The following is a 27,141-nucleotide window of genomic DNA, read 5'->3' on the forward strand; positions in this document are numbered from 1 at the left end:
CTTTCATTTTTGATGTACTGCAGAATATTTGTATAAAATCCAGGCCAGGAAAATCTCCTTCATGTGTTTCTGTGTTTTGTCTTCAGCTACGTTGACACAAAGGCCTCTGCTGTGACGCTCACACCTTTGATAAAGTCTGGAGAGTGTCAGCTTCCTGTTTATAGATACAAAAATATGTAATGTTGTGAACTCTGGCCGCAGCGGCGCAAGAAAAAGGAGAATTACGGGAAGCACTCACAACAGGTAAAATCAAAATAACAAAGTAAAGTACGATAAAATAAAAAACAACAAAAGAACAACACAATATACTTCCCCGTACTGTTACTGCTAACCTCTGTTAACCTAGTAACTCTTACCTTCTAACTGACAGCTGGTCAATAAACGAGCTCCATAAACGCTCCATATTCACCTTTACATGGAATATAAAGGGAAAAGAAGAAACACAGTGCTGTGTCAGCGTTAGACATATAGATACATCCTTGCTTTTAATACATTTGAAGGTGGGTGGGAGAGGTGCTTCTCCGCGTAGTCTACGGTCTCTTTGGGATCGGTAAAGCTTTTCCTCACATCACCATGGGTCACTAACAGCTTTGCAGGGTATAGCAGTCTGTACCTGACGCCGGTCATCCCACGTAGTCTTCCTCTCATATTTGCAAATGCGGCTCTGCGTTTCCAACAGAGGGAGGGAAATCTGGGAGGATGTTTATTTTAAAAACCCTTATACATCAGGTTCTTGTTCTCTGCAGCTTTCAGCAGAATTTCCTCACCAATGTGGTAGTAGTGCAATCTCAAGATGATGGGCCGAGGAAGATGACTTTGTTTGGGACGCTGGCGATTCACTCTATGTGCTCGATCGATGAGTGGCTTCTCCTCGAGAGATAGCGCCTCCGCCAACAGGTGTGAACCAACTCAGTCATCTTGGGTCCCTCTGTGCCTTCTGGTATTCCTGCAGTTCTTAAATTATTCCTCAGCTTCTGAGGCCGCCCTCAGACCCACAGGAGCTCTGACCTTTGACCTCCTGACCCTAACCATTTTAGTCTTGTTGCATCTGCAAATCCATCCAAACTGTAGCCGAGCAAAAGAAGCTGGAAGTTGTTCTATGAATGATGTTGTTGAAGGAGCTTGGAAAGAAAAGCGTCTGGACTTCTTTAAGTTGCTTGAAGAGGGACATGGACGTCTTAACGCCCACTCACATCCTGGGACATTTGATCACAGGAAATCACATGATGGGGTGGGGCTAGATCTCACAATGGGTTCACCCAAAACCTTGGCTGATTGTGACCCACACCCGTTCTCACACCGTGGCTCGTGTGATTAGGTAGAGGATCAACAGGGGCTCCGTGTCCCTGAATTTAAACTGAACCTAAACACACCGTGCACAATGCCAAGTTAGATAAGGGTTAAAAGAACAAGATAAGAATAAATAAAAAGATAAAATAAGGATAAAAAATAACTTAAAAAAATAAAATAAAAAGATAAATAACTGCAAATAAGTACAAATAAGTAACTGAAGACACGTGTGGTCTGCAGATGTCGATGTACATGGATGTACATGGAGTTTAATGTGCAAAATGAACTTAGTGTGCAAAGTGACCTGATGTGCAAACTGCAGTTTGAGGTCGGTCAGCTGTTCAGGAGTCTGATAGCAGTGGGGAAGATGGAGTTGTTGAGTCTGGATGTTCTACATTTCACACTTCTGAACCTTCGTCTCGAGGGCAGAGGTGTGTCTCTCCTCTGGACTCTGTGATGGTAGCTGCTCTGCAGAGAGGGCAGCGGGGTCCTGATGATCTTCTCCACAGTTGTTATCACTCTCTGCAGGCGTTTGCGGTTTGCAGTAGTGCTGCCGTACCATGCAGTGATGCAGCTGTCAGGCTGCTCTCCACAGTGCAGCTGTAGAACCTGCTGAGGATCTTGGCCAACATACCAAATTTCCTCAGCCTCCTCAGGAAATACAGCAGCTGCTGAGCCTTCTTGACCAGCTGTGTGAGTTTGAGTCCCTCACTGACTCAAACTCCTTCAGTGACACTTGCAGCCTTGCAGATTAGTTTGCTGATCCTGATGCATCTCTGGAGCTGATGCTGTCCCCCAGCAGACAACAACAACATAGATGCTCTCACTAGTCCACTTTACCCTCTAATCACATCTCTGACATCTGCAGGTTGCTCCATAGAGACTCTTGTGCAATGCCAGGTGTTTGTGTTTGTCTGTAGGTACACATTAGATATGACCATAGACGCACACACACAAGTGAACACAGCAGCACAGATGGTTTCCACCTGCTTCCCTCTTTCTTCACACAACTGTGAGGATGATGAAGAGGTTTCAGGACGAGGTGGTCAGCAAGCACAGGATAAAGCAGGGCCATGAAACTCTCTGGTGCAGCAGATGTTTAATCAGACTCAGCTTTAGGCTTCTTTTCCCACCTGGCAGCAAAGTAACAGCTTCACTAATGTGAACAGTCACAATGTTAAACGTTTCTATATCTTCATATATTTTTATCTGTTGATGCTGCAGAATAAAGTCTGTTAACAGAGTGCAGGATGTGTAGAGCAGGTCCAGCTCTCCCTTTACTGTGTCCACTTTCATCAGCCCCTGTGAAGTGACACAGAGTGCATGTGTGTCTGTCAGCTGTTGTTTGTTGTGAAGGATGGAACAAATGAACACACACTTTTAGAGAAATCTGAAAAAGCAACACGTGCTTGGGCTCCTTCTGTGCTCGTCTTCATTAATGCTGATCTTTCTTTCCTGTTTGTTCTTTGGCACAAGCTTCAGTCTTTTCTCCCAGGGCTCCTTCACACTTAGAAACACACCTACATTCATTTATACACAAACATCATGAAACAAAGGCTTTGTAAAAGAGGACATGAGGTCCTCTCTGAACAGCACATTCATATCAAACACAGGACTGAACAGGATATACTGAGTCTGTGCTGTTTTCATTGTTACTTGCTGAGTATTTTTCCAGTGTTTGAAATGTGACTCAAGTCTGATTCTTCTACTGTGTGTGAACTCTAAGCAGCTGCATTAAACAGCTGCTTTTCAAACCAGGCTCAATCCTATGACTCTGTGAATGTAAACTTTTGTCACCTGCATGAATAACAATCCTTGATCTAGTCAGGACTGCAGTGCTCCTGTGATCCCAGCTTATAGATGGAGGCTAGCATGAGAGGCTCAGCAGCTAAAGCAGCACACCTGGGTCTCCCAGCCTATTAAAAGCAGCCCTTTGCTTCACCTGCTTCACTAAACATTATTATTATTATTTAAGCAGAGTGGTGTGATTCATGTAGGCATTGCTGTGTGACAGGAGGACTTTTCTTGAAACAGCTCGTGTGACGTGAGCTGACGTAAAAACAGTGATGTTAGCTTGATTCTCTTGGCTAAAACTATTTTAAAAAGAGGGTCAATCATGCAAATCTGCCAATAGAAGCCAAAGTTACAGCCCCTCAGAGTTTAAAGAGAAAAGGCCCGTTTCCAACACTCGGTTGTGCAAAGGGAAACAGGCCCACAGTGCCTGAGTGTGTGGGTAATTCTTCAAATAATATTCAAAAGCAAACATTTTTAAGCATGTAAATAAAATTCAATCATTTCTGCTCTTCAATACCTAAGAAATGAAAACTGGCAGATGGTCCCAAAATGTGAAACGCCTGGCTATCTGTGCATTTAGTGCTGCAAGTTTTCACTGTTTACCTTCAGAAGCATAAATCTCTGCACAGATAATGTTCATATGTGGATTCCTGGTTTCTGCAGTTAATTGTGACCCAAAGCGTATTTTTAAAGTGGTTCCAGGCAATAAAGTCTAAAAATAAATACATCTACTTCCTTTTTCTGTGTTCCAGCCTCAGTGACTCTGACACAGTGCTGTAATATTTACACCTCTGATGAAAGCAGAGTTTGTAGTTGCAGAGAAATACTCGACTCATTTTGGGCATTTACGAGCAGGAACCTCAGAAAGCCCCTCGCTGCTTCACTGGTTAAGAAGCAAAGCAAACATTAGTTCACAGTGATGTTAATTAAGGCCCAAAGTTTAGGAACGAACGTCAGCACTTCACTAATGAATGTAATGCTGATTCATGTGCTTGTTTTGTAATGTGCATGTTGTGCGTTGCTATTTCCCATATTCTTTGGCACTGATAGATGAAGAGTCTCAGGCAGGACCGAGGCTGCCAGCTGCTGACAGTGAGCAGGGAGAGAGCAGCAGAAGCTGGGCAAGAGCAGGGCACCTTCAGCCCCCTTCATCAGTCAGAAATCATTTGGGTGTCTGTGTGAAATGTCTGATTTTTAAAATCTTTTTGTAGACATATTTATTAAATGTTTAACAATTATATAGAAGAAAGACAATGTAAAGAACAAAACATGACAAAACAAAAACGAGTTGAAGTTATGAACTGTTTCTGAGAGACAAATAACACCAGGATCCTTTTTGTGTAGCTGACAGCTGGTAACTGTGCAGGGGCGGGTCTAGCAAAGTGTTGCCAGGGGGGCAGGTAGGGCATTAACAGGGAGAGGGGGGCACAAAGACATACTTTTCTTTCTTGTTCTCATTTAAAATGTCTCACTTTTAATAAATAATTATCTGAATCTTACAACAAAGTTTCCATCTGATGTAAAATGTATAGAAATCCATTATTGTACATAGTCATTTTTTAGGGTCCCATCATAATTTCTTCAGAAGTAAGTACTGCATATGATGCCAGTGTTTCCCACATTTTCTAGATTCTGCACCAGTACTGTGTGTAAAATGCATCAAAAAGTCAGTTTGATTCTTTCTCACCTGTCTTTCTGTCTCCTTTCACTTTTTAAAGGTTGCCATGTTAGAAAACATATTTTGCCCTGCCGTGCTGTTTATTGATGTGGCAAATGAAAGGTTTATGAAAATATATCTAAATCTGTCATCAGTAATCAGCAATGATCATGTCTCACCTCTAGTCTCTGTCTTAATGTCAGGTTTCCACCGTGTGCTGTAGATGTTCAGGAGGTTAACTCGACCAACAGTCTACTTCCTGTTTAGAATACCAGGACAGGGAGGATGGTGCAGGTTTAAGTTTATTAGACTGATGCATGTATACCAACAAGACAGTGTCCATCACTGTGACAACAGCGTTTGTTTTCATTCAAAGGCTTCATGGTTTTTCCTTTAATACCTGGGGGGCCGGTCTCCAGTCAAAATGCCCGGGACCATTTTTTGTCCCAGTCCAGCCCTGGTGTCAGATCTGCATGCAGTGTCAATGAGACGATCAACAACAGATCAGACAAAACACTCAGGCGGACACTCCTCTGTAGAAGGAAACATGGAAAGTGTGAGGTAATCAGTGCACAACATCACTTTGTATTTCAGGCTGTTTTTATATAGAACTTCAGCACCAATGTAAAAGTTCTGGTTTGAGGAAGATGAAGAACATTTTCAGGAAGGATGCCGTCTGCAAGCAGAGCTGCTTGAACCTCAGCGCTGAGGTCCAGACTACTTCCTGTGAAGCCACGTGATGTAAATCTGCTGCTGTAACTTCACAGTTTACTGAAGCTAAATGCAACGTTACCATATAATCTGTTTTCAACAAAGGTTTCACTCCGTCCGGTGTTGATGGAATGATTCAGGCCGTACTCGTCAGGCTTCCCGTCGACCACACGCATTTCAGTCACAAACCCCGTGACTGATAACAAGGGAAACAGCAGAAGAAAAGATGTGGAAAATACTGGATGATGATGATGGAGGATTAACCGCGGTGGCTAAACTGTTTCCTGTCTTTGTGGGCGTACTCACAGGGAAGTTTCCAGGCACGTCAGTCTTGGTGGCTAAAGTCTCCATTTTCCAACATGTATCGCTACAGGTGCAAAGACACAACATTAATCATCAGTGTAAATATTTTAATGCTGTCCAAACTGTGTTTGCTTTGTCTGTCCTCTCGCGCTCACAGAGGAAACGAGGACGCCACCTTCAACCCATCTTCAGTTGGCTCAACCATGGCCGGACTTCCTGTTGGCTTTGTGACAGCAAACCACTTGAAATGAGAGCAAACTGCAGTCAAGCACCACTTACAGCAACCTGTGGACACGCAAATGGAAAGCACTGAGAATCATACAGAAGCACAAGAGCTGTTTATTGTAACACGTGTGTGTGTGTGTGTGTGTGTGTGTGTGTGTGTGTGTGTGTGTGTGTGTGTGCACATTAATAACACACTGATGTATGTTAGTTTGATTTATGCTATATCTGAGAAAACAACTGCAGAATTTTACATCAAAGTTTCCAAAGCTGATGTTTTGTTGTTCACTCTGTTTTATATTCATATAGTTTGTTGTTTTTAAATCAGTGGACAAAATAAATATTATCACACAAAATCCAGGGTGAAACATAACCAAATAACCTAAATGGTGAAGTCATTATAGAAGTACATGTTGCAAAGGTCAGCCTCCTGTATAGACTGCTAAACTGTCTGGGGGGGCCCTGCCTGTCCTCGTTGGATAAGCTCCACCCCTTTTCCATAAGACGGAGACATTTGTATGAAAATAGATGGGCAGTAAAATAAAAAATAAAAAATATTATGGATGACTCTGTAAATCAAAGTCGGCCTGAGGCAGAAGCAGAAACCATGAGGAGCACAGCACCACTCCCAGAAGGGCACGAAGTGAAGCCATAGCTGCTGAAGAGTGAAGACGTGATGATGGAGGAGATCACAGATGAAGATCTGCTGCCTGCTGACTCTTTATATAGAAGAGTGAGACTATCTCCCCACCAGCAGCTGCACTTATACAAACCCCAGGTGCTGGGATGGCTTTGAACATGTGACATTTTCTGCAAACACATGGACAGTTTCATAACCACAAAGATTATTCCTGCAGTGGCAGAATCGTATCCACTGTGTGAGAGGTGAACGTCAGACAGTTCTTAGAAAATGTAGTTTCTCTTTAAGCTTTTAACGTCTCTTTTACCCCCATTTGTCTAAAACTACTTGACAGCCCTTCATGTCAGATGTTTATTACCCAGAGGTGTGGACTCGAGTCACATGACTTGGACTCGAGTCATTAATTTTATGACTTTAGACTTGACTTGAAAAAATGTTCTAAGACTTGTGACTTGACTTGGACTTTTACACCAATGACTTGGGACTTGAATTGGACTTGAACCGGTTTACTTGAAAAGACTTGATATTTTACCCCAAATATAAAATTTAACATGCATATTATATAGAGATTGAAAATGTGACGTCATTCACGGGTAGAACCGCAAAGGATTCTGGGAACTCGTGGCAAGCGGTACTAGCGCACGCAGGCTTTCAATTAAAATCAGTCACACAGCGATAAAAAGAAACACAAAAATGTCAAGAAGCTGTTGTATTATTAACTGCAATAGCCGGTCGCATGACAGCCACGGGAAGCCGACGGGTAAAGAGATCGGTTGTTATCGGATTACGTCGTTGAAGAGAAATTGTTCGAGCCATGTTTCCGAAGTAACAAAGAGGCGACTGGATTGCAGCCATTCAAAGATCAAATATAACGTCCCAGAACACTCCAGCTCACAGGTTAGTCTGCTCCAAGCATTTACACGAAGGTCAGTGTTTTTTAGTAGTTAATACGTCATTTTTCTTAACATAACTGGTGATATAGGTTACAAGCAAGTCTGGCGCTGAACAGAAATTGTCGCGCTATGCTCCTTTGTTTGTTGTGCATAAATAGTAAATTGTCCTGACACAATATTGTGTTTCGCTTCTGTTATTATGGTACATTGACAAAAACATATACTTTTATTCACAGGATAAAACAGGTTTTTTGTATCACTAATTGTCCAGTACGATTACAGCATACAATATTATTGTCACTGCTGCATTTCTGTGATGCTACCAGAAATTATTTCCACTGCTAATTAATTACCGTTGAGCTCAAAGGTCCTATTAATAAACGGTTAACGAATGTGTATTTATGACGACGATTTGTGAGACTGGTAAACTTATGATACGTACGATGGTCTTTCGTTCTACACGGTGCATTTCAAGGTCCTGTACCCATCCGTCGGTAAACTGTACCTGGGCTTGTTGCAGTGACCTGAAGTTACTAAACTTCATGAGTGTATGCACTCACTCCAAGAACCGTATAATTATAAATATGCATATAAATGTGCTACAATGAGATAGCTGACTTCATCTAACTAGCAAATGTTTTCCAGGCTACGTTGGTGATACAGTTTTTTTAATGTGTATATTTTTGTCATGCGATTTTAAAGCCGGTCCTACAACCGCATCCAAGAATAACATGCAGCGTATCTCAGAACTGTCGGTGAAAATTATTCTTGGAGCTAGGTTTAATTGAGCTGCATTTTAAAGAGGTGCAATTTCACAATTTGTGTATATTTTCTAAGTTCACTATTTTGTCATGTGTTGAGAAAAACACAGATTTTAAAATTACATGGTCTAATATTTACATTTAGCATAACTGCAACATTATTTTTTCGTTTGTTTTTTTTAAAGACTCGAAAGGACTTGAAATTCAAAGTTTCAGACTTGTGACTTGACTCGGACTTTTACACCAGTGACTTGAGACTCGACTCTGACTTGCCTGACATTACTTGAGACTTGACTTGAGACTTGAGGATAAAGACTTGAGACTTACTTGAGACTTGCAAAACAATGACTTGGTCCCACCTCTGTTATTACCTGTGCAGGATGGAGCACATGGTCTCAGTCAGGCTGGACACGATCACTCCTACAGGAAGTAAATGTGATTTTATTTCACCTGTGAAATGATGAAAAACAGCAGAATAGCTCACGCTAACAAACGGGTGTTGAAATGTTTCATTTTCTGCTGTTTCACAGGTCAAAAAGGGCGTCGAAGCAAACTGAAGCTGAGCTGCTGCTGCTGTTGTAGTGCAGCATCTGCTGTGTGCTTCATCAGAGAACCTTCTGTACACAGCAGACAGAGGCTGCTGCCACTGAAGTCCATCTGCTAGAGAGCTTTAAACACTGGTTATTGAAGTGGCTTTGATGATACTGATACACAGTCTTTGCTGCTGTCACAGGACAGGGATCCACCAGGGAGTAGTTGTCAGGATAAAGAGCCTTCGCTTCTCTAAATATAAACTGGATACTTGTAGGAAACTTTGGGAAGCAGCATTTTTCCTCATATCGTCTAAACTGAAGTTAGCTCAGGTGCTTCTTCCATACTTGCTCTGCAGAAAGCCAAAGAGTTTGGAGCTCTGCAAACATTTGCAGCACAGCTGGATGTTTGTAACTTTGGTCACCTCTGTATCATCCCTCAGATTCTTTCTGCACAGCTTTGAAACCATGACAGCACGAGTGATGCTGAGGAGACGTCCAGTTTAAACAGACCTTTATTCCTGGAACACAAACACATGAAGTGATGCTGCTAAAGAAGAACATTTAATCGCACTAATGAATCAAGCATCTGTTTGTCTGTCAGTCTGTCAACAGTTCCTCTGATCGACTTCAGACTTGGTGGGTATTTTGTTTTTGCAGCGGTCAAAGTCGATTAGCGTGTTGCTTTGTCTGCTGTAAATCTGCCTGTACAAAGGGAAACATGCATGTTTTAGATGCAAACTCACAACATGGCTGCATTTTTGTGATTATGTGTATTTTATATTGATTTATTCTATTATGTTTTGTATATGAATCTTTACAAGTGTGTCGATACAAAGGCTTGATTAAAACAAAGGTCTCAGCTGTGCTGTTAGGGATGCTCTCATATTTGTTTCAAATGTAATAAATCAAAGGATTTCAGGCTTTTCATCCTTTTTATTTGTTTGGTTCTAACAGCAGCTGGATAAAAACATGCAGGTGATGAATATAATTGTGTGATATTATGAGCATTGTGAATAAAGAAAGAGCAGAGATAGTAAAAAGGAAACAGGTGATGGACGTGAGATTTTCAGAACAAAAGCTCCTCAGTGAGACGATCACCTGGACACAAGGTCAGGCAGCTGGGACTCATCTAGAGAGCAAAATGGAAAAGTGATCTGTGCAGAACATCACTGTTGATTGCAGTTATTTACATCAGACTTCTTCTCTGAGATAAGAGCACCATTTGTGGGAAAGATGACAGTATTTCCAGGCTGGATGCTGTTTGCAGGGAGAACTGAATGAAAGTCTCCTGCACCTCAGCGCTGAGGTCCACACCTGTGAACACAGATGAGGTCAATCTGCTGCAGCACGTAGAGCTTTACTGATCAGCAGGTTCAAAGGATTCAGCAGAGCGTAGAGTCAGAGCTAAACGCCACATCACCATAGAGTTTGTTAACAACAGCTTTCTTTGCCCTTTGTCTCGATGGACTGAATCAGGGATACTCGTCATACTTCACCTCAACCACGTCACTGAGAGACCCCAGCCTGACACAGCAGCAGAGATGATGAAAGCAGAAACAGCAAACAGATGCTTCAGTTGTGTTTCTCTCTGTGTGTGCGCTCACGCCCACTTGTGTGTGTGAACTTTCCACGTACCTCAGCTTGTTTCTCCAACATGAGCCATCAGGGCTGAAAAACATCACTAACACATGAATTCTTTCTCTTTTTGTTATCACCTGTGATCATGTGTCTTATGTTTCTGTCATTTACCAGTTCTTGTATAGTTACGTGTAACTAGACTTCTGTGGGACGTAAATGATTGTTTTGTATGCAGATCTGTACAAAGGATGTAAACACTTGATTACAAAGGAGATCTCAGCTGTGTTGTTATGGATGGACTTCAACGTATTTGTTAAAAAAGAGAATAAAGCAAAGTGTTTTAGCTGTTTGGGAGTTTTTGTTTGATTCCATTCAGTTTTATTTCTATGGAGTCAAATAATAAGAAAGGCTCTAGAACAGCCCTGAGTTTGTCCAGGTGACACTCCTCTGAAGAACAAAGACAAAGAGGAAGAAGGGGATTCGTTTTCAAGTCTTGTTTCTTTCAAAATAAAAGCTGAAATGTTTTGGAAGCATGATAATATTTCAGCCAGGATGCCGTCTCCAAGGAGACCTGCACCTCAGCGCTGAGCTCCACATCACGCCCTGTGAAAGCACAGATATAAATCTGCTGCAGTGAGAAGAACTTTACCCAACACAAGTGTAGAAGTAGACATTTGACTTTACCTACAACCTGTTAACAACAAAGCTTTCATTGCCTCTGTTGTTGATGTCATGTAGGACTAATCATACTTCACATCAGCCATGCACACGTCAGAGGATCTCCAGGCTTTCAGTAATAAAGCCAAGCAGATGATGTGAACATAGCAATAGTAAAACATGCATCATAATCAGCTGTATGTGTCGACTATGTGGCACCTCAGTCTTGTTGGCATGAAGAAAAGTTGTGTAACATGTAGCATAAGGGCTGCAAAGACATCATGTAGACAGCAGTCGTCTGTTAGTCGTAACGTATCTCCTGTTAAAGAGTTAAATGTGCGTTCTCCATCTCTGTCCTCTCACAGCTCGCCGTACACCAACTCCAGCTGTGGTAACCATGGCTGTGCCCATCAACACGCTGAAGCTGAGACGCCACCCGTCACTATGGCGACTCCAATAGGGTTACCTGTCAGCTGTGGACGCATGAAAGGAAAACAGCAGAAACACAGACATGTTTACTGGAACATTTCCTATTGACAGCTTTATGGAAAAGTGGGTTTAAACACTTTTCTGTGATTTATTTTGTTTATTTATGGATTTATTGTGAAAGGAATTTCAAAGGTTTAATTTGACCTTTCCCCTGTTTTTCATACAGACTGGAGACGAATGGATGGTGCTTTCTTTGTTTGTCTAAAGATAATGAATAAAACTCTACACACATCTTAAACCACCCTCCTTTCTATATATTTTGTTATATAAATGGAAAGTATATAAGACACAAACTGAGCTTATATGATACTAAGGACCCTGGAGGTCAGTCCACCTTTATAATTCAGCACAGCCTGGAGTCTCTTAGTCAAGCTTGTTTGTGTTTTCTGTGAGGAAGTTTTCAGCAGCAGCTCTTTTCTTGGATGTTGGTTCCCTTTGTTTCCATCCTCTGTTAAGATGTTTCAGTAATGTTGAGGTCTGGGGAGGCCAATCCATGGCTGACGTCCTGTGATGCTGCATTAGCAGTTTGTTCATAGTGAAAAATGAAGCCACTGCCAATCAGACATTTGCACAGTGGATCAACTTCTGATGGTACTGTCCTGAATTCCACACCTATAATATGTTTGCACATACTGATGAATATGTGCAGCTGATTTTCAGTCCAGTTCCTGTGTGACAGACGCCAGTCTTTCTGCCTGTGTCCTTCCTTAACAATAGAGCCATCCTTCCACTGAGACTGTTTCTGATGAGGCTTCACTGAGCAGTAGATGGATCCCTCAGCTCATCTAATCGTCCTATTTCTAACACATGACTGTCAGAAACTGTTAATCTGCTGCAGCTCTTTAACTCCTCCACTTCTTTTTTTGTAATCTCTTAGTTTCCTCATCTTTTAAGGTGGCACTGCACACCAGATCCAAAGTCAACATGCTGTTATATAATGGAGTTGAACCTGTAATGGAGTTTGATTTAAACCAATCAGCAATTAAGTGAATGATGATGAGCAAAGATGGTGGAGGTGGTGGATGAAGACCCGGACAGCTGTGGTTGGCTCCTCGTATAGAGCAGAGTGAGGTTGTGTTTGCACATTATTATAAAACCATGTTCACCATATATTTTAGCTGCAGACAATAACATGATTTCTTTGCTGTGGTGATTTTATTCCACTTTGGTAAAATGGAAAACCATCATTTCTTGCTGTAATTCACACATTATTCCAAGAGCCTCAACACAAGCCTTGTAGTCCGACCATATATAGACAAATCAATAGTTGTGTTTGTAACAGCTCATGAACATGAATCGTTCCACATTACTTTAAAATCATTGTAAACTAAACTGGAATAAATGAGTGTTTATATATAGTTTTGTCTCAGCTGTTCATACACAGTGTTTCAGTTCTTATCAGAGTCCCACCGTCTCACTGTGGTGAACCTTTAGCTCTGTTGTAAGCGTGTTGTTAGACCAGGTTTCCCTCATTTAAAAATAATCTCTCACTAGAAATGGACATGATGTCTAAGACATAGAAATGCTTATTATGGGTTCACTTGATGTCACTGAAAAGATGCACATGGGTAACGTGCAGGCCGTCCAGCTCCGAGGTTTATCTCCTCACCTCGAGTCTGCGACACTCTCTCCGTGTCCTCTCAGATAAGGGCGCGCACATTTCTGCACGATCTTCTAAATTACAAAGAGCGATTCACAAAACAGAAGCTCACAAAACACTCATCACAAACCAAAAATGGCTCCACTGAGCGTCAAACTGTCACCAGAATTTACTGATAATCTAAAGACTCACAGAACTCATTTTGTCTCATTGTGTCTTAGTTTGAGACATAAGTGCATGATCATAATACTGTGTAGTTAGATGAGACAGAGCTGATGCTTGCTCTTAATTATCCTCTTCATGTTTCCCGAGCCTCAGCAGTGGAAGCTACCATGGATAGAAAGACTACGACTCATCTTAAATCTCAAATCTTTGTCTCCAAAGAGCTGCTGATGTGTCCGATATGATCCACAAGCTTAAACTAGGATTATAAGTGTGTGCAGTGATGTGTGTGAAACCTCTGAGGACTCACACGTGTGTGCTTCAGCCCACACACACATATGAAGCACTGCGACCTCACACAGAAGTGTTTTACACATCCAACCTGAATCCTGATCATTTCTACAGTTTATTAAGTTCAGCTTCACCTGAACATCAGTGATGAAGCTGCTCTGACTCCATCACAGCTCACAGCTGTTGGAATGAGTCAAACAATGAAGAAGGTTCAGAAACAGCTGATGATTTTACAGAAACATGATGCAAACATGAAAATGGACACATGATTTTTTATTAACAGACACTGTTTATGTTTCACTGTGCATGACGTCATCAACACTGACACCAGGGGGCGCTCATCAGCAGCCTGAGGAAGTGTGATAATGGGGGGAGACGCAGTGTTGTGTGTACTGCAGTCGGACAGAAGGAAAAACTTCCTCCTGAAAACATTTTCATCCTTCCCAAAAGTGTTTGAGTCAAATGTTACAAATATATAAATACAATAAAACACAGGGTCTTACATAAAATTAGTGATGCAGTTGTGCACTGAGCACCTTTCCAATGTTCCTTCCTCAGATGAGTCCAGCTGCTGAACACATTAACATCTGTATGTAAATGTAGCTGAGAACCAACCTGAGCACTGCTGGGAAAATACAAAGGCAACCATCAAAGTGCTGTATTATCTTATTTATTCTGAATGTTGACTTAGATCCACACCACGATTTATGAAACTATAGAACTAAAATAACAACAATCGTCTGCTTCTTTAAAATTTCTTTCATTACATCAAACCAGTGAAAACTGAAAAAAACAAAGAGCTGTTAGCATGTTTAGACCAACTTTGAGACAGAGACTGTAAAGTTCTGCACTTTAAATCCTGCCTGTGTTCCTGCAAATGATTCACACTGAAAGTATCTTAGTTTAGTATTGAGTGAGCCACAAAGCAGCCTGATAGCTTTAAAACAGGAAAAGTAAATGAAATTGACAGTTTCAGTGTAGCTGGATCTATTATTGGGGGGTCATGACCCCCGTAACCCCGCCTGGTCCTGAGGTCAAATCCACCATCTTTGTTTCAGAGCTTCATGTTCTCCCGTGTTTGTGTGCGTCCTCTCCGGTACTCCGGCTTCCTCCCACAGTCCAAACACATGCAGTTAGTGGGGTCAGGTTAGCTGTGAGTGGTTGTGTCTCTGTGTTATTCCACCTTAATCAATGACTTCCTGTTAGCATGAAGTGCTTCTGTAGGACTGATGTCATTTTCATGGTTGGATCATTTAAATGAAGCTGGACTCAGATGCAGTAAATAAGCTGATTGATCATTAATGAATAAAGCTGGTCAAACACATCACGTGGACACATGTGATTGTGTGTTGTAGTATTGATCCCAATGCTGGTATCAGTCCTGGATCAATAACACTGGATGGATGCGTTCAGCATGGAGCCCTGAGCTGTGTTACAGACAAACATGGAAACTGACAGGTCTGTGTCATTCACAGTCTGTAACACTTCTAAACAACAGAGGCTGACCCAAGTGCCTCAGAGCCAGGCACGCTCACATCACAGCTCTCTAAATAAGCCAGTTTCAAAATAAGAGCTGAAAGCTGTGTTTGCTTGTGTTAGCTTATTATTGTGGAGACTAACATTCAGTGATCATGTGTTCAGACTCATAATGATTACTCTCAGAAATCCTGATCTTTGTATTTACTGTGTGTTGGATCAATAACTGAGATTCATGGTATCACACAGCTGTGCTGCTGCTGATGTCAGCACATCTGGAACAATACGAGGTATCTGCTACCAGACTGAGCAGGACGTGAGACCTGTGGACTGTTTAAAGCTGTCCCTCCACAGCTCACTCAGACCTGATCCACACCTCAGTGATATTCTCTGACTTCCTCAGTAGAGACAGAAACCATTCAGATCTGGGACCATCAGCTGACTGATGATGTCACACAGACTGTGTTTTTCAGGAACAGTGATTCTGATGTGAGCCTGCTAGCTGACAGCAGACCTGATGAAAGCACATGTTCACATCTGTGAGGACAGACTGGACTCTTTGACTGCACCTTGGTTCTCCTCAGAGGTCTGTACAGGAGCATGTCCACCCCCACTGAAGATCTCAGTCACTGTGAAACATAGAAAGCTGCTTGTGTGGCCTCTGCCTCACATGTAGATACAGCTACAGGTTTCTCTGTCAGTCAGACTGAAACAGTGTCCTGATGCTGCATCATTCAGCTCTGTGCCCCAGTCAGCATCACTGGGAGCTACCAGTGTTTCTGCCCTTTTCCTGTAACACTACACTCAGCACAGGCTCAGCTGGTATCCAGTGTTGGACTTTGGCTTCAGCTGCTGTGATAGATCCTCTAACATAGATCAGCTCTGCTACATGTTGTTAGATAAGTGCAGCTGCTGTCATGTCCTGATGTTTCTCTGGCTCAGCAGCTTCTCCATCAGAGGTTCACATGGAGCTGATCCAGTATCTCCAGTAACTGTGTTCTGTGCCTCACTGGTTCATCCTTCTGTCTGTGTGACGTCAGTCAGATGTTGAAGTTAAACTCTGTAATCTTCACTGTGTCACAGAGTTCAGTGAGTCCCGTTATTCACAGTATCAATCAGATCATCAGAGAACAGCTGATCAGCAATCAGTGGTGCCAACAGCGCCTCTTGTGGTGAGAGGATGCAATAATGCAATGTAGCATTTTTCCACTCAACACTTGCAGTCATGGAAACTGTCTGTTGGATCTGTGTGACGTTGCTTTCTTGGTTAGAGTTCCTCACAAATGTCCAGATGATTCTTCTAATGAGGCGTCGACCATGTTTGCAGCTCTTTGGAAGAAAACGTCGCCCTTTGCCATCCTTACTTTTCTTTGACTTCTTCAAATGCAGCTGAACTCCAGCTGGTATTTTCTTGGACTTTGCAGCTGTTTCTGGTCATCAGTTCATTCCTGCAAACCTCTGAAGCTGAACAACAATGATGCTGCATTGCTGGCTGATCCCAAAAGGTTGATTCTGTTCATCTGGACGTTTTCAGAAACGTTTGCTCACTGATCAGGTGACTTCTTCAGTCTCAGCTGACTGCAGCTTTACAAGCTTACAAACAGCACATTTGCACAATGACTGAAAGCAGCAGCACCTGATATATATGATACTAATATAATACAGATACATATATAATCCATACTAATGATGAAGGAACTGAGCTCACAGTTGTTAAGGTTCAAAATTGAGGAAGGAGAGTACAAACCACCCATGGTCCAGAAGGTCTTGGTCAAACAATGATTTTAATGAATACACGCGTGGGAAGATACTCTGTACGCCGACAGCAAGTGATCTCCGACTTACTAAAGCACAAACAATTATTTTATAACATCAGGGTTTGTTTACTGACGCCCCTTCATGCGTCACCGGTACATTTTATACATAGATCAGATCAACACCACAATGACTTTTAACCTAGAAGATCATCTTCTATTTTCATGGCTGGTACTTTCCGTTCTTATCTTAAAGTGAATTGTTCCTCTTTCTTGTCGAGACAACAAGGACAGTTCCTCTTTTACCGAGACACTTTTGTAGTCACAACCAGACATGACTAATCTCTCCTCTAAATAAATTTAACTCATGTGTGTGTGTCACGACCTCACATGCTCTTTCTCAATTCACCTGTTGCACTTCTGACCTTTTACCAGACCAGAGGCTCACTGAGACTATGTGTATGTCTTCTACTAAATAAATGTTTTAACCAAGAACCTCTACTTAAACCTTAATATGAAATGACCTGATATATAAGTGTTTTGTAAGCATGTATTGCAATTCCTTCTATGGCTCCAAGTCACTTGCACAATAGATTGTCCGGACATCGCGCCGAACAAAGCTTCCGACCCCCAATTAATTGACCGAGCTCCAACTCTTTAATAAGCACAGATATGCATTGTGTATAAAATAGTCATAACTGCTTAAGGCCTTCTTAAAGCTATCTGTTACATTGTTAAAGCCTCGTCTTAGCCTGCTGCTCAAAATAACTTTCACTTCTGCAAAACTCTCCAAGCCTGTTTCCTGTCCTGTTACTTTTAGCCTTTCTGAAAGACACACTGTTCAACCCCTGAATGCAATATAAACTCCAGATTATATTATTAATGCAATGGTAATGATGACAATTATTTAACAATAGCAGTAAAATAATTTCCCTGCTCCACAGTTCTTTGTGTGATTTCAGATCAGTAATAGTTACATTAATAGTAATAGTAATACTAATGCAGTATGTCAGTGAAAAAACAACTAAATTCAGTTGAGCTGAAAAGATACCAAACAAAGCAAGAGGAGGAAAAAATAAAATGAAACAATCTGAGGGTGAAATACAAACGTAAACTCAAAGGAGTCACAAATGTCCGGTTGTGTTTCAGACCTCAGAGGGTGAATCCAACAAATCATGAAAAATGAGGTTTACATGTTTGTTCATGACAGTGCAGATTTCTGACATTTTGTGTCATTTAAGCTGCAACAATGTGACTGTTTTCTAACAAAAACAGTGAAACTTAAGTTAGACTTGTGTTTGTAAATGAAGCGCCCCATGTTGTGTAGCTTTCTGGAGTTTATACTTATTGGGCTACATATGTATTTAATATACAGGCTGTACAGTACATAACATCAAAACTCACATGTTTCATGTAACTAAAGTGTGTAATCATGTGGGTACAGACAATAATTAAGTTATAGACTATATTTATATGAAAAACGTGCATACTTACTGCATTTGAATCATTTTAACCACATGTAACCACCTGCATATGTGTTTGGGGGGAAAAGGCTTTGATTTTGCCACCCTAAGAAAATTTCTCTAGAGCCGCCCCTGACCATTTCACAGGATTTGCATTTAAAGATGCAACAAGACTAAAATGGTTAGGGTCAGGAGGTCAAAGGTCAGGGCTCCTGTGGGTCTGAGGGCGGCCTCACGCTGGAGAAGGATGAAGGAGTCTGACCTGAGCCAGTGTTTGACATGAACACATCAGCACTGCTGTCAGTGAGCCTAACGACAGCCGTTAGCATCATTTCAGTGTTTCAGTCATAAAAACACTTCCTGTCTCTGTGGTGGTTACAGTGACATCATGCAGTTTGTGCTTTGACCTCCAGAGGGCGACAAATCAGCACAGACAGAGAGCTCCATTCAAACTTTGCTGCCATCAGGAATAATTCTTCAAATATAATCATCAGTGTTTGAGCAGTTATGATATCAGGGACAATCTAGACATGTGTGACAATACTGAACATGTCACATGACACACCTCAAACATCATGTGATCCACTCTCAGTCTGCACTTTCATTCATGACTTCAACAGGTTGAAATGAGCTTTGAAGAAACATTCAGTGAAATAAATCTTTCATGGATTCATGTGAGCAGCAGATGAACTTTGTACCAACAACATCTTCAATAACAGAGTCTGAATGAAGCTCAGGTGTTGATGCTGCTCACTGATTGGACGCTTGCTTTCAGCTCTGCTCTCAGTCTTTACTGCACAGGTGAAGGTAGAAAGTGTGACTGGATCTATAGACTGGAAACAGAGAAACATGCTGAACATTTGAAGCTTTGCAGCAGAAATGTTCATGTTACAAATACAGCAGAGCTGATCTGGGATCAGTGTGTTCACACCTGCAGCTACAACAAGGTTTCATGTCTCCACACGTCAGCATGTGAACTTTACTCTGACTCAGTCTGAGCAGTCAGACGGCATATTTTTAAAGTTAACACATCAGCACACACAGAGCTGAGCCCCTCCCACCTGTGCTGAGTTTCAGGTGGAGCCCCGCCTCCTTCCAGGAAGCAGCTCACCTGTGTGTCCGTGTTTAGTGTCCAGGTGTGGAGTGGAGCTTGTTGTTGGTGTGTGAAGAAACTGTAAGTTTGCTTTGTTTCCTCCTTTAACAGTTTGTCTTTAGGAACTTTACTGTTTGTTCAGCTCGTGTTTGATTTCTTCACACAACAAACTGTGTGTGTTTGTATTTCCGGTCTCTCCATTAAAGTCAGTGTGTAATGTTTCCTGGCTAACATCAGCTGTGTGCAGCTTAGTTCAGCACAAATCTGCCGCTCCATAGTTCACGGTAACGGACTCACAGCTGGACCAACGAGGCCGAGTGTGTCCGCCACTCTGAGCTACGTTCGTGTTTGTGTACTTGTAGTTTGTACTTTGAGTTCACTCAGAGCCCACAGAGGACGCAGCGTACGTGATGACGTCACAGCCCTTTACCTCCTTTACTGTCACTGTGATTAATATTTACACAGGAGACACCTGCAGAGCTCTGACGCTAAGCTAGCACACAGCATGCTAACGCTAAGCTAACGTTCAGCTAACACTAAGCTAACACTAAGCTAACGCTAAGCTAGCCAAGAACCCAGAGTGACGTAAAGCTGAGTAAACACTGACCCCAGACCAGCACCGTGATAAAGTGAGCTGCTGCTGCTGAACTTGAACAGGTAACAAAGTGATGAGCAGTCAGGCTGCAGGTTTCTACCTGTTCATGTTTCTACAGCAGAATCACTTTGAAGTGTCTTTGTGCTGTTTCATCTTTGATTTGTGTTCATAAACACTCAGAGAAACATCACGTGACCTCATCAGGATCTGTGTTGGTGTGTGGGGCTGTACCTCAGCTTTATGTTGTTACATGCTCATTTGTTCATTTCACACAGTAACATCAAAGTAATGTTATGAGGAGTAATGAAGTAACGTACTCCATTACTTTTAATCAAAGTGTTCTGTGTAATATGTGTAATAATGACTGTTTTGAGTAATGACCAACACTGATCACAACAAAGAGGAAATGCCTCCAACATGCACAAACATTTGAGCCACAACATGCAGTTAATGTGCACAAATGTCTTTGATATGCTGCTCAGTGATGGTGGTGACTGTCAGAGCAGAGCTACTGAGAATCAATAAGTAATATCAATGATGGGATCAGAATCACTAAATTCTTCTCATCCCTGTCAGTATCATACATGTGCTGTATAATGTGATAAATGTAGAGGTGCTGGCTGTTCTCTCACTCTGCTGTTTAGCTGTAAAGGACGCCTCCCTGCCTTTGTCTCATTCATGACCTTTAATAGTCTCTTCTAACATGCAGAGATCTGTATGATCTGTTTCATAGAGTCTAACCAGCCTGTACAGGTAACAACAACAGTCACTGCATCACTGACACACAAACGTCATCTCTGTCAATAACAACATTCATACATGGAATAAAAACACATCAGTGGATCATTGCTGGAGCTGATGTTTGTGCTCCTGGTGCAAAGGCTCTCAGTTTCCTCCTTGAAATAACATCAGTGGTGGGTCAGCGACATGCTTTCTTTCCCTCTCAGGTTTAAATATCTGGGACTCTCCACCGTTTGGTTTTAGAGCTGAAGAAGCTTCTCAGATGAAACGTCTTCCAGAAACTTAAAGACGTCTCTTTTCTCTCCAAGCTCCTTAGATCACATGACCTGGATGACTGAACCTACAGACATATTGACCTGGTTTCATGGTCACATGACAGGTCAGAGGTCAGCGACTGTAACTCAGTTCCTCCTGTTAATGTGAACTCACTGAGTGTTTGTGGTTTACCTCTCAGACTGACTGAAGATGATGATGGAGGAAGAGGAGGACAGAGCAGAGTCTGCAGGGTCCAGCTGTCCGTCTGTGAGGAGTGACCGGTCCAAACGTCTAAATCCAGACTTCAGTGGTGAACCTGGAGCAACGAGGTCAGAGAGCTGAACTCACTGAGTAACAGAAATAATTCTGCACTGAAATTATAATCAGTGTTGACTCTGGTTGATTGTCTGACTGTGTTTGTGAGCTGAGAGGAAATGAAAATGAGTTTGTAACAAAAATCAATTTTGTCCAGTTTTCCTGTAAAAAGCTGAACTCTAATCTAAGAGGATGTTACTGACAGGAAACAGCTGCATTATCTGCAGTCTGTGTGATCACAGCTGCTTCAATCATGTTTGTGTCTGCAGAGGTCAGAGGTCACAGTCTGCAGGGTCCAGCTGTCCGTCTGTGAGGAGTGACCGGTCCAAAGGTGAAAATCCAAACTTCAGTGGTGAACCTGGAGCAACGAGGTCAGAGAGCTGTGATGACTCCTTTACATGTTTGTGTTTCCTGGATAAATATGACCTGAAACATCCTCAGATTGTTACAAAGATTCATTAAAAAGAAAACAATGAAAGAGAAAAGATCCAAATGTTCGACTTGGTCATTTGCTGTTTGAGGACAGTGATGCTCATATCTGTGGGGAAAGTGTGACCTGAGTGGGTTCATGTTTGTCTTTAAAGAACAGAGCTGCTCTGATTCTCTTTGTGTCTGATCTGTTAAACAGTCTGAGAGGTCACACAGAGACCCAGCAGCTAAAGCCTGGATCATACTGGCTGCTGTTACTCCATCAGGACAACACTGAACCACAGTGGTGTGGATGTAGTGGATAAATCCCACCATACTGATGCTCAGAGTTAACCACAGGGAACAAAACCAGATGTTACCTTCAGATTGTGACCTTTGGAGTGGACGATGCAGATTTCAATAGAGAATAAATGTTGTTGTTTTTCAGCTGTGAAGAAAGAATCTAATTTTCTGAACTTAAGAATTTATGATGCTGGAAACAACATGGAGACTATAACACAACATTTCCACTGTGTTCATAGAATGAATGTAAAACTGTCAGACATTCATTAAATATGCAAAATGTCTACAGAAGCATCAGAGGGTCAGACGTGAAGCACTCAGTGATTTTGATCAAATGACTCATCAGTTATTGATCTGTACTACACTGATCTACCACGTTAGTAAAGCTGGTGTTCTGGTGGTGGAGGGAGACTCGGATCATGTTCTGGTTTTGGAGCAGTGATCTGCTGATGGTTCAGTTTGATGAGCTTCTTCAAAATCATCCCTGACATCACCACTGAAAGGACGTCCATGAAAACAGACTGAAAATTACTGATATGTTCACAATCTGAGAGTTTAAAACTTGACAGACTTGATTCAGATGAAGTTATTTGAGCAGAAACTCCTGGATCTTTATCCTGTGTTGATCTAATCCTTCATGGTTCCTCCACAGAGTGGACCAGCAGAGCTCAGAGGTTCCCAGTGGTCAGTCTGCCCAGCAGCATCAAACACAGCTGGACTCCATATTTATGGTCTGTACATGTACAACAACTACTTTAATATTAATATTAATGCATTTATTTATAGGTCCCTTTCAGAACACCAAGGACTCTGTGGACTAAATGACCAAAAGAAACAAACTTTGAAATCAGACGGTGCAAATGTGATCACAGGGAAACGTTTTAAACATCGAGGCTTTAAACAAAAACCAAAGTGAAACAGTTTGTAGTCGAGATCAGTGGGAATGAAGCTGAATAACTGTTTCTTCAATAACTTTGAGCAATAAATGACAAATATGATGGAAATTAGCAGCATTAGCACTTACTAATGATGTGAGCTGACACTCGGCTGTATTGAGACGACCACATTAGGTGGTCCTCAACTGTAATGGAAACCAGTGGATCCAGTCCAGTCGTGGCGACCTGTGGTGAGTCGATCTGAGCAGCTACTAATGGAAACAGGGCCATAGATGTGTTTGTGCTTAATAACAGTGAATCACATGAGTTTTACATTACAGTTAAAATCTCATGTTGTTTGTTAAAGTGTGCAGTTCAGGGTGTGTTACTAAAACACTTTCCAAAGACCCAGCCCCCATAAAAAGCAGCCAATCAGCTTCTAAGAGTTACACACCCACACATATCTATCAGGTTAACTCTGGTCTAACACACTTGGATTTAGCTTGAAGAGTGTTCCTGTACGAGGACTGAAAATGATTTAAAAAGCAGCCAATGTCCAAAGAACAACTTTGACACACCTTCATAAAACCTGCAGAGCTCTTAAAAAAGAAAAACCAGCTGAAAGTCTGGCTGCTCTTATAAGATAAGATAAGATAAGATAACTCTTTATTGTCATTGCACAGTCATACATAGTACAGTAGTACAATGAAATTGGAAAAACTGTCCTACGTCGGCACTACATATAACACAACACGACACGATATGACACATCACAACGTAACAAACAACACAACACAGTATATTAACTTAGTATAAAAAAGAAGAATAAGTGTATGTGTATTGCACACTGTTATTATTGCACATTAATTATTATTGCACCTTGTTATAAATATAAATATTATTGTTATCGTTTTAAACATTGTTACCTCCCCCTAAAAAGTCCAGGGAGGTATCCAGTCAGGTCAGCTATTTACATTGATCAGGGCTATTGCCCTGTTGTAAAAGCTGTCCTTGAGTCTATTTGTTCGGGACCTCAGCAGCCTGAACCTCCTGCCAGACGGCAGCAGCTTAAACACCCGGTGTCCTGGGTGTGTGCAGTCCCGTAGGATGCTGCGTGCCCTCTTGAGACAGCGAGTGCTGTACAGGTCCTTCAGGGAGGGAAGAGGATGTCCAATGATTTTTTTGGGCCATGTTGATGACCCTCTGGAGTGCCTTTCTGTGTGCTGTGGTGCAGCTGGAGAACCACACACCGATGCAATATGTCAGCACACTTTCAATGGAGCAGCGGTAGAAGACGGTCAGCAGCTCCTTCTTCAGGTCCATTTTTCTGAGGATTCTCAGAAAGTGGAGACGCTGTTGGGCCTTCTTTAAGACCGCAGAGGTGTTAGAGCTCCATTGGAGGTCTGTGTCTATGTGCACACCCAGAAACTTGAAACTGGAGACCCTTTCCACGCACTCCCCGTTGATGCTGACAGGCTGCAGCTCGGACTTCCTCCTTCTGAAGTCAACTACCAGTTCTTTTGTTTTGGTGGTATTGAGGTCCAGGTTGTTGTCTGCACACCAATCTGACAGCCTCTGAACTTCAGCTCTGTATGCAGTCTCATCTCCCCCTGAGATGAGCCCCACCACAGTGGTATCATCTGCAAACTTGATGACTGTGTTGTCTGGGTGGGAACTAACACAGTCATGTGTGTACAGAGTGTACAGTAGGGGACTCAGTACACAGCCTTGTGGAGAGCCGGTGTTGAGGCTGAGGGCTGAGGAAAGATGAGGCCCCACTCTAACTCTCTGTACACGGTCTGAGAGGAAGTCTCTGATCCAGCGGCAGGTGGTGGAAGGAAGTCCAATTTCCAGCAGTTTATCTATTAGTCTGTCCGGGAGTATCGTATTGAAAGCAGAGCTAAAGTCAACAAAGAGCAGCCTGGCGTAACGGCCCTGCACTTCCAGGTGAGAGATGGTGGTGTGGAGCGTTGTAGCAATGGCATCTTCAGTTGATCTGTTAGCTCTGTATGCAAACTGGAGCGGGTCGAGTGTGGGTGGCAGGCAGGACATGATGTGACATCGGACCAGTTTCTCGAAGCACTTCATTATAACAGGTGTTAGAGCAACTGGTCGGTAGTCGTTGAGGCTGCTAATGTTAGTACGCTTTGGCAGTGGGACAATTGTGGCTGACTTTAGGCACGGCGGGATGCAGGACTGGGACAGTGAAGTGTTGAAGATCTTAGTGAAGACCCCAGCCAGCTGGTCTGCACACTCTTTTAGGACCTTTGCGGTTACCCCATCTGGTCCGGTGGCCTTCCTGGGGTTCACTGCCCTCAGTGTGCGCCTCACCTCATATTCCTGCACTATGAGGCTTGGGCTGCTGCTGTCCGATGTTTTTGCTGCTGCTGCCTCTGGTCCCTTCACCTCAAAGCGTGCGAAGAAGTGGTTCAGCTCCTCTGAAAGCTCCGCGTTACCCTCAGTCAACGTGGTATTGCCAGGTTTGTAGTTGGTTAAGTGCTGAACTCCCTGCCATACCTGTCGTGAGTTGTTGGTGGTGAAGTGGTCTTCGATCCTTCTCTTGTACGCTGCCTTGGCCTCTCTGATGCCTCTTTTCAACTGAGATCTGGCTGCACTGTACTGCATACCATCACCGGATCTAAAAGCGGCGTCATGTTGCTTCAGCAGGACCTGGACCTCTTTAGTCATCCAGGGTTTCTGGTTGGAATACACCCGGAGACGTTTGTCCACAGTGACACTGTTGACACAGAAGTTAATATATGAGAGCACTGATGTTGTGTGCTCTTCAAGGTCCTGATGTTCGAACATGCTCCAGTCCGTGTTTTCAAAACAGTCCTGCAGCTGATGTGATGCACCTTCTGGCCAGGTTTTCACAGTTTTTGTGACTGGGGGGGCTCTTCTCCTAATGGGAGTGTATGCAGGGATCAACAGCATGGACATGTGGTCTGACAAACCTAGATGTGGTAGAGGGGTTGCTCTGTAGCCTTTTTGGATGTTGCTGTAGGCTTTATCCAATGTGTTTTTCCCCCTCGTTGCACATTTAATATGCTGTTCAAATCTGGGGAATACTGACCTTAAATCAGCATGGTTGAAGTCCCCAGCTATAATGTGCACTGCGTTTGGATGGGAGTTCTGCTGGTTGCTTATTGTCTTGTGCAGCTCCTCCATGGCAGAGTTAGCATTAGCATCGGGTGGTACATACACAGCCGTTACCATGACAACAGTAAACTCGCGAGGTATGTAGACGGGTCTGCACTTCACAGTCAAGTATTCCAAATCCGGGGAACAGTGGCTGTCTACAGTCTTTGTGTTTTTGCACCAGCTGTCATTGGTGTAGATGCATAAACCCCCTCCTTTGATCTTACCGGAGTGGCCGTTCCTGTCGTGACGGTGAACCGTGCGGCCTGCTAGCTCAATAGCCGAGTCCGGAATTGATGGCTGCAGCCAAGTCTCTGTGAGTAATATTATGCTGCTGTCCCGTACACACTTATTGACTGCAATTTGTAATCTCAGTTCGTCGATTTTGTTGGTTATGGACCTGACGTTGGAGAGGAAAATACTCGGAAGCGGTGGCTTAAATGGCTGTTTCTTTAGCCGAGCTAGTGGACCCGCCCTGCAGCCACGCTTTTGCCTCCTTTGTTTACGTTTCCTCTTTGTCTTGCCGCTGGGAAGAACCAACCACGGAGACCCTGGAGCTCTTATTATGTCCTCCGGAATGCTGTGAAAGTGGTGGTAGTCCGATGTAATGCTCCTTGCACAGCGTAATCCCAAACTCAAAAGGTCCTGACGACTGTAGGTGGACTCTACTCGATGTATAATGATAAAAAGCACACACATCCACACAGATACACGTAGAGAAAGTAAAAAACAAAACACCGAACGTGAGGAGCAGTGAGCCGCTGCGTCTGTGCGCGCCGCCATCTTGGTAATCCTACATGAAATGTAGGATTACCAAGATTATGAAAACTACAGAGAAATTATGGGTCGCTCAACACTTGTGCACAATATAAGAGTTTAAATAAATCTAAAGAATAACTCAAAATCCTACAATCATACTGAGAAAATCATCTACAGCTAACTATCCAAGTGGATTTGTTTAAGACAGCTCCATCTGCTGGTGGCCCTCTGCAGGTGCATGAAAGGGGCGTGTTTATAGTGAAAGTAGTAGAGGAAGTAAACCCCACGGGAAGGAGGAGGACTCTCAGTGGCTTCCAGCTCATATTCAGACATTTGACTTCTCACTGAAAGCAGCAAGTTTGAGTGTCTGTACCTTAGTTAGAAG

General features: G+C 42.7%; 1 protein-coding gene and 1 long non-coding RNA gene across 2 annotated transcripts in view; one reads left to right on the top strand and one right to left on the bottom strand.

Moving 5' to 3' along the window:
* Window positions 1-27,141, top strand: part of LOC146577274 (protein NLRC3-like) — a 276,198-nt gene that overhangs the window by 186,032 nt on the left and 63,025 nt on the right. Inside the window, exon 6 of the mRNA XM_085252740.1 lies at window positions 22,637-22,715. Coding sequence (XP_085108866.1) covers window positions 22,637-22,715 — 79 coding nt within the window. The remainder of the gene's footprint in view (window positions 1-22,636; window positions 22,716-27,141) is intronic.
* Window positions 5,153-6,000, bottom strand: LOC146577278 (uncharacterized). The gene is made up of 4 exons (XR_014889378.1): window positions 5,911-6,000; window positions 5,759-5,819; window positions 5,535-5,648; window positions 5,153-5,274 (listed from the first exon to the last, which is right to left on the bottom strand). It is a non-coding gene; the product is annotated as an uncharacterized LOC146577278 (long non-coding RNA).

The sequence above is a fragment of the Mchenga conophoros genome, linkage group LG3, assembly GCF_057382185.1.
Source record: "Mchenga conophoros isolate Kocher_MC1m ecotype Shallow Benthic linkage group LG3, M_conophoros_male_GT1.1, whole genome shotgun sequence".
In the NCBI taxonomy this organism is placed as follows: Eukaryota; Metazoa; Chordata; class Actinopteri; order Cichliformes; family Cichlidae; genus Mchenga; species Mchenga conophoros.